This window comes from Macrosteles quadrilineatus, unplaced genomic scaffold (genome assembly GCF_028750875.1).
Source record: "Macrosteles quadrilineatus isolate MER2022 unplaced genomic scaffold, UCM_ALF_1.0 Scaffold_1__1_contigs__length_201487025, whole genome shotgun sequence".
NCBI lineage: Eukaryota > Metazoa > Arthropoda > Insecta > Hemiptera > Cicadellidae > Macrosteles > Macrosteles quadrilineatus.
Genome location: NW_026542594.1, coordinates 4,002,866 through 4,010,563, shown reverse-complemented (window position 1 = coordinate 4,010,563; position 7,698 = coordinate 4,002,866). Strand labels below are relative to the sequence as shown.

General features: G+C 44.9%; 1 protein-coding gene across 1 annotated transcript; it reads right to left on the bottom strand.

The window, feature by feature from the left end:
- Positions 1-1,926: 1,926 nt before the first annotated feature.
- On the bottom strand, positions 1,927-7,113 carry LOC128983710 (uncharacterized). Its single transcript, XM_054403112.1, has one exon. The coding sequence runs from the start codon at positions 7,111-7,113 to the stop codon at positions 1,927-1,929; it is 5,187 nt and encodes a 1,728-aa protein (XP_054259087.1).
- Positions 7,114-7,698: the final 585 nt, after the last annotated feature.

The window sequence follows — 7,698 nt, the reverse complement described above, 5'->3', positions numbered from 1 at the left end:
TTTGGTAGATAGTCAATCCTACAATTTCCTTTACTCCTAGTATTATGTTCTTCAAAAAAGTTTTGTGAGAAAGATAAAAACGTCTGAAATGTTTAACTCGATGTCTGAGGCTCACCGTAAGCCAGGGTAACCTCTCCTTGTGAGAAACGCCAAGTTTTCTGTTTAGATTGGAACTTTTGTACCGATCAGCAAAAACATTGGACTGACCAACAGTTCCCTTTTATCGTTTTATTTTTTATAAATGTGGTTTTGTGATTTATTTTGATTGTAGGCCATTGTGTATAGTGACAATTATTTAGATAAAGTATAACGCTATTTTGGACATACTCTTTACAGTAAAATATCAGGAAATTAGTCGATACAATATGTGTATAAGAATCATGCTTTTTAATAGACTGACTGTATATAAAGCATCAAATATTGGAATTTTTTATTTAATTGGGAAATGAATAAATTTTAGATCATTCATGTTTTGGTGTTCAACATTCGCCTATTGGGCCTGATGATTATTGGAGTGTCCAATCGAAATCGATCACCACTTACCATTTTTTATATATATATATATATATTTACCGTCTTTTGAGTAACAGTATAAGCGTAAATATATGTTTTAAGTGTTATAAGACGTTTCTTTTATTTACATTCCGTAAAAATAATAACACGTACAATGCTGGTCAAGAAGTTTTTCAATATATATAATGGACTCGCCTTTGGCTCGCTGGGGGCTCCGCCCCCAGGCCCCCTAGCTGTTAGTCGTCATTAGTAGATTAGAGTTAAGTTGTAACAAAGCAAGAAGTGAAACCGTCAATATTAAGTTATATAAGTTAACTTTGAGTAAGATAACTTCTAGCTTAAGGAACACCTCATAAAAAATCATTTTTTAAGTTGCGGTAAGTGAGTATGTTAGTCAAGTATTTTTACAATTGAGTTTTTGGTCAAAGGAAGTAATAATATGAGGAGAGAAGGGTTCGTTATAGTAAAAATCGACATTAAAGTAATAACGATTTCATGAATTTATTAGAGGAGATTGATAAGTTAATAAGTTGATAATAGTAAAGTATTATATGAAGTAAATAGATTATAGTAGATATTCAAGTATATAATTACGAAAATAGATTAAGTAAGGTTTGTTTCCCTGTCGGTTAGCCATAAACTTTATGGCATATCCAGTTCCGCCACGAGGAGGCCAGGAAACGTCGGAACCATATTTGCAATTATTTGAATATGTACAAGTTAGTAAACTTTTGTACAAGATAAGTAAATTTATATTGATGTTCATTGATAGGTTAATAAGTTGATAATAGTAAAGTATTATATGATGTGAATAGATTATATTAGATATTCATGTATATATGATGTAAATAGAAAATAGATTATAGTAGATATTCATGACGTATATATTTATGAAAATAGATTAAGTAATGTTTGTTTCCCTGTCAGTTAGCCACAAACTGTATGGCATATCCAGTTCCGCCACGAGGAGGCCAGGAAACGTTGGAACCATATTTACAATTACTTACAAATGTACAAATTAGAGAACTGTTGTATAAGATGAGTAGATTGATTAGTATGTCGATTGATAAGTGAATAAGTTGATAATAGTAAAGTATCATATGAATTAAATAGATTATAGTAGATATTCATGTATATATTTATGAAAATAGATCAAGTAATGTTTGTTTCCCTGTCGGTTAGCCATACAATTTATGGCATATCCAGTTCCGCCACGGGGAGGCCAGGAAACGTCGGAACCATATTTACAATTATTTACAAATGTACAAGTTAGTAAACTTTACTAACTACTTTATACAACAACGGGGACTTTTGATAAGGCAGGCCCCCTATCGTCCTGCCGATGTTGTCAAGTCACAACGGGGAGTTTTGATTAAGCAGATCCCCTAGCCTACTGCTAATGTCAAATCAGGTTTAGAGAAGGAGATCGCCATACACGATGTTCTTTGCGTATGCGATTCCATCTCGGACACGTTCGGGGTGTACGAGAACAACAATATGGTCTGGATGTCTGACCCTACTGAGCAAGACGTATAGTTGCCCGTGCGTGAAGCAATCGGTCCGTAAATCAACACCGACTGAATCTATTGTCTGACCTTGGCTCTTGTGTCCGGTCATGCAATAGGCCAACATCAGTGGGAACTGACGTCGACGAACACGTAACGGCGAACCCTCGACAAACGCAAAAGTAAAGGTAATCCGGGGAATTCCGATAGGTTGCGTCTGTCCGGGAAGTCTCACTGTAATCAGGCGGTTGGTGATGCCGATTACGATGACTTTAGTGCCGTTGACGAGTCCTTCAGCGATGTTGAGGTTCCTCATAATGAGGCAAACAGAACCGATCTTCAGCCGCAGAACATGGTCTGGTACGCCCTTGCCAGTAGCCGTGTTCAGGAGTTGAACGTCGACATCCAGGCCATCGTCGTTCTCTCTGTCGACTGTGTCGGCGCTCCTCAGCTCGTACAGATGACCGTCGAGGGAGTTCAAGATGTGGTCGTTGATCTCCTTGACGTTCACTATCAGAGTCGAGAGGATTGCGCGTCGCGAACACATATCAGAGTCGAGTAGGACGTTTGCGGGAAAGACGGAATCGACCAAATCAGTCAAAGACGTCACTTGTCTAATCCCGAGCAGCGGAATTAGACTTTGTTCGTTCCGTCCCTCCAAGAAAGTGGTCGAACTGACAGTTCCGTTGCCTACCCTAAGAAGGAATTCGGAATAGGCTGTGGAACTACTAGTCCGATGAGCTGTTGTCAGGGCAAAAATTTTGAAATGCTGCCACAGATGGGAAGCCCGAAGTGAGACACAAACAATGTCAGTTGGAGTACGAGCGTTTACAACGACAGGCGCGATCTGGCGAAAGTCGCCACAACAGAGGAATATTTTACCACCGAATAGCTCACTGGAACGCATGAGGTCTCGCAGGGATCTGTCAAGAACCTCGAAAACGAACCGATGTGCCATCGGGGCCTCATCAAAGACAATGAGCCTTGCGGCCCTGATGAGCTCTGCTCGCTGGGAGCCGTTGGTGATGTTCCAAAAGCCGGTGCCGTCACCGAAGTCGAGTGGCAACCGGAACATGCTGTGAGCTGTAGTTCCACCAGGCATGTTACCCGCGGCGATCCCAGAGCTAGCGACTGCCAGTGCAACCTGACGACAACCTCTCACGTATGCGAGAATGACACGAATCAGAGTGGTCTTCCCATAGCCTCCCGGGCCGTCAAGAAAAATGATTTTCGACGACGTTCCGCTGGCAGGGGCATTGAGAACGGAGGTAACGTACTCAAATACGCGGTTTTGATCTTCAGAGAGCTTTGGCACCCACTCCTCCACAAACACTCTCTGTTGATTTTCACCATGTAAGAGCAGTTCTCTGCCCAACTCCGTCGTGTCATCGTGTACATCGGGGAGGCCATGATCTGCGACGCAAGAACCCTGCCGACGAAGACTCCGATCAATATCGATGAGACCTAGCTTGTAGGCCAGTTCAACATCGAGAGGATTACGCTCTATGTGGTCCTCGCAGATGGAATCACGGAAAGCATCCCACAGGAGAGCTGCAGGAGCCCCCATGTTGCAGAGGATCACAAAGAAAGAACGAAGTCTCGGGCCAGTCATGAAAGTGGCGGCCTCGCGCAGTGCGTAGTGGTACTCCTGTTCGTCTTGCACCAAGCCAAGATGCCGCGCGACCCCTTGAAAAGTGCGGCAGTTTGGTCCACCGCGGGACAGGAGGTCGGCATAACCACGGCAAGATACAGTCATAAGCAGGATACGCAGGTAATACTGTTCTGTCCTGCTCGGTGAGACCCAAAACAGTCTGCACACCTTCTCGCCACGCTGTCGGGCAGTGATAAAATGGACGCCATCGGGGTGCTCGTATATCTCCGCAGTTTTTGGGCGCTTGACATGAACCACAAACGTTTCATAGAACCCCTGATAAGTCAGGTCGTCAAACAGTGAAATACGAGGCCGGTCAAAGTAGATGGTGAGTTTGGAGCTGTTCCTAGCGGCTGCCTCTGCCAGTTGGCCAGGTCTAAACAGGACGGACTGCTTGCCCTCCAGATGGACGGGAAGACATTCAACAGCCGGCTCAGATTCTGATACTGGAAAGTTTAATAAACGCCAGCACGCGTCACTGGCACCCACCATTCTCTTCGTCACGTAATGCTGTACCTCATCATCTTGCTTACTGAAGGGAGTAACTGTGACGTTCTGGAGAGATCCTCCCTTCATAAGATATTTGAAGAGGTACTTAATCACGCGGCGAGTAGACGCCAGCTCCAAATTGATGTGAGCCTCGTATTTCAACATCAGTGCGGGATTATAAGGCACAACCCAACCGTCATGTACGATAATGTTCTTATTGCGTGATACAATTGTCCCCCGATTGGTATAATCTCGCTTGTACTGGACGAATCCCCTCTCGTCGACGTGGGTGGTTTCACAGCAGGGCTTGGGGAAGTATTTGGTGCAGTAACCCTTTGCAGAGTCCCAACAGAGAAAGTCAGTCCTATGATCATTACCACATGGACCGTGGATCATGTGTTTGAGGACCAACTTTCTCAGTCGGCCTCCGGCCTCTTCTTCCGAGGGAATATCCGCGCGGATGATGGAGTCAATTTCGGACGCCTGAACTGGTCCGTCGCCGTCAATCTTGAATACAATGTGGGCGTGAGGAAGGCCCCTCATTTGCATCTCGATGACGTAGACGATATAGACAGAGCGTCCAAACATTGCTCCGCTGCGCAGGTCTCGGAGAAGTTCCAGAAGTTTGATCCTAAAAACTCTGCAAGCAGTGCTAGGGTCACTGCGAGTACCTCCACGAGGGCAAGCTTTCTTGTTTTCCTCCCAAGTCGCGTTGTAAGTAAACGTCAAAAAGAAAGTGGGGGAACCCAGGCGCGATACGATTGCCATAGCGTCTTCGTATTTTACTTTCATGTACCTGGGCCCCCCGGTGAACGAACTTGGGAGGTAGACTTTTCCTGCCTGCACCCCACCCTCGCCTTGGACGGTTTCATCACGAGCGATGTCGTTCAAGACCTGCTGTGCATTCCGAATCTCGTCAACCGGCCCCACCCGCAAGGCACTATCGGTGTTCTTCAGCTGCGTAAACTTAATGTAACGCAGTTTCTCCTCCTCGTACCTCGCGAACATCTCAACCTGCCAAGCTTGTGAGAGACGGCCTAGGTGAGAGAAGCGAGGTTCAGAAAGTAGGAGGCACCGCGAGTACTTAAATTGAGTCAGTTTGGCACCCTTGTTATCAAGGCGGCCAACGTGCCATCCCACAGTGCCTTGCGGGTAAAGTAGGGGATATTGGAAAGGTTCCATTAGGGGGTGTAAAAGATCAATAAATGTAGGTCTATCGGAACCGGATTTCCATATAGTCAGTCTCCGGGGCTCAGTGTCGTTTTCATCATTGCTGAGCACGGCGTGCACTTCGACGCCTGTTTGCCGATCACCGAGAACAGGGCCATGGGTAGACCTGCTTGTTACTTCAAAAGCCAAGTGAGCTGTTACGGAAGGCTCGTTGCTCAATCGACGGTAATGCTCAATGTAAGGATTTTCCCTAGACAGGAAATCAGCAATACCGTCGATGATCTCGGCATCAAGCGATCTACCCATCGCAATGTTACGGCGCTCTTCGCCATCGTCAATATACAGGCGGGACCGATTCACAAACTGAACGTTCCCAGAACGAGTGGTGAACTTTTGTCCTGGGGCGTCCAGATTGTAGACCTGGTGGTACATTCTTCCCTCGATCTTGAAAAAAGAAAGACCACTGGGATGACGATACCCGCCTGACACTTCGAGCGCGCAGAAAGCAAACAGGTCGTTGTACGCACGGGCTCTTTCCAGGAAGAGACGGTCGGAATAAAAGCGTTCTTGCAACGGAGGAATGTCGAGAACATTGAACGCTCCTTCCCCGCAGCACCATTGCTTTCTATTCTTCTCCTCCTCGAAGAGCCGTGCTTGGCAATGACGACATCTGTAAACGTCGTCAACCCAGAGACTGACTTTTTTTAATTTGTATGGTTGTATTTCATTGAGTGGCTCCCCATTCCAAACAGACATGGGGCCATTTTTGACTACGGACCGAGCAAGTGATGCGGGCATATAGCGAAGTTCAGACATTTTCGGATTTTTCAGGCGAAAAATCTGAACTCTCTCAGCAGAAGCACCGGGATTACGCAGGTCGTATTGCTGAACAGCCTTTCGGTGCACCTCAGGGTGGGTTTGAGTGTAACGTTGACTGTCATCCCGGAGTTTGTCAGCGTGCGTCTCCCTATACTTCTTCTTCGCCGCATCCACTTGCTCTTCTCGGGTCGTGTCTAAAAGCTTTGGACGACCACGCTTTATTGTTTTTGGTCTACCAGGACATTTGGTTTTCTGAACAACTGTCTCAGAGGCAGATTCTGATAACTGAGTTAAGTCATTGTCCGAACAGTCGACCGTGTGGACAGTTTGAGTTTCGTTGACGGAAAACTTTATTTTTGTGACGGAGTACTGCCCACCGACGAACGCAGAATTCACCAAAATGAGGGAAGCTAGAGAACGAAAACTATTACAGACGAACACCCTAGCCTTATTTCTCGCCTCATCAATGTCTCGACGACGGTTTTCGTTTACCGCGTGGGAATCAAAGAGGTACAGCCGCCCTTGGAAACGCCAAAAAGCGACTGTCACCAACTGTCCCGTAAACAAAAAACCGCTATCAACGGAGTCACCGGGCATAGCTGCTTCCAAAACCGAAGACAAGGAAGAGGTCACCTCATCTAGGCCATCGTTTCGTAACGGATACAACCCGTCCCAAACACAAGAAATTTCTTCGATGGTAACACGATGGTGTGCAACCACGAAGTGCCTGGCGAGGTCCTCAGGGAACAGATACCGGTTAGTGATGCTATGCTCACGGCGAGATAGTGTATACAAGCTATCGCCCGCCATGAGTATAGCGTCAATAGCGTTGGTACTGAATCCGCCGCAGAATGCTTGCCATGCGAGGGCACAGGTTGCATTTGCCATGCATTGAGCGTTGTTGCTCTCGGTAAATCTGGGATCTCCCTGGTGGAACGACCCAGCAGCAACGCAAGAGAATTCCATGCTTACAGAAAATTGCAGCAAAATCGCCAAAATAACAAGTCCAATAAATAGGAAGAAGTGACATTGAAACTTAATCATGGGTAGCCAAATCCATTAGCAAAAATTAGAGCGAGAACCAAATGACTATACAGCGTTACTGACCTACGCGTTTTGGGGGTCAAGGAGTAAAGTTACGAAAAAACATGTGAAGGGTGAAATGTAAAGTAAACTAAGGAGAGTACGAAACATTAATAATATTTGAAGAACAAATTTTTTATGTACGAAAAATTATCAAAAACCGTTAAAAATTTGAAGAAAATTTACCAAAATTTGAAAGTAGGGCGTTTTTTTTAGGCGAAGGAGTGCGATTTTCTAAAAACGCGTAATAGTGTCTTGTAGGAAATTTAATTCCTGTTCATGAAGATTCTTTCAAATTTTTGCTAGCTATTACCGTTTTTTAGTTATAGTCGGTATTAAAAACCGTGTTTTTCGTTTTTATACGTCTACCATTTTGGATTTTTTTGAGGGTTAAAATTTTTAAAAGGCATTTTTGCAAATTCCACCATTAACGGATGATCCCATACTGCAATACTACAAAAATTTAAA

Coding starts and splice junctions, on each gene's coding strand:
- LOC128983710 (XM_054403112.1), bottom strand. CDS start 7,113: ATGGAATTCTCTTGCGTTGCTGCTGGGTCGTTCCACCAGGGAGATCCC.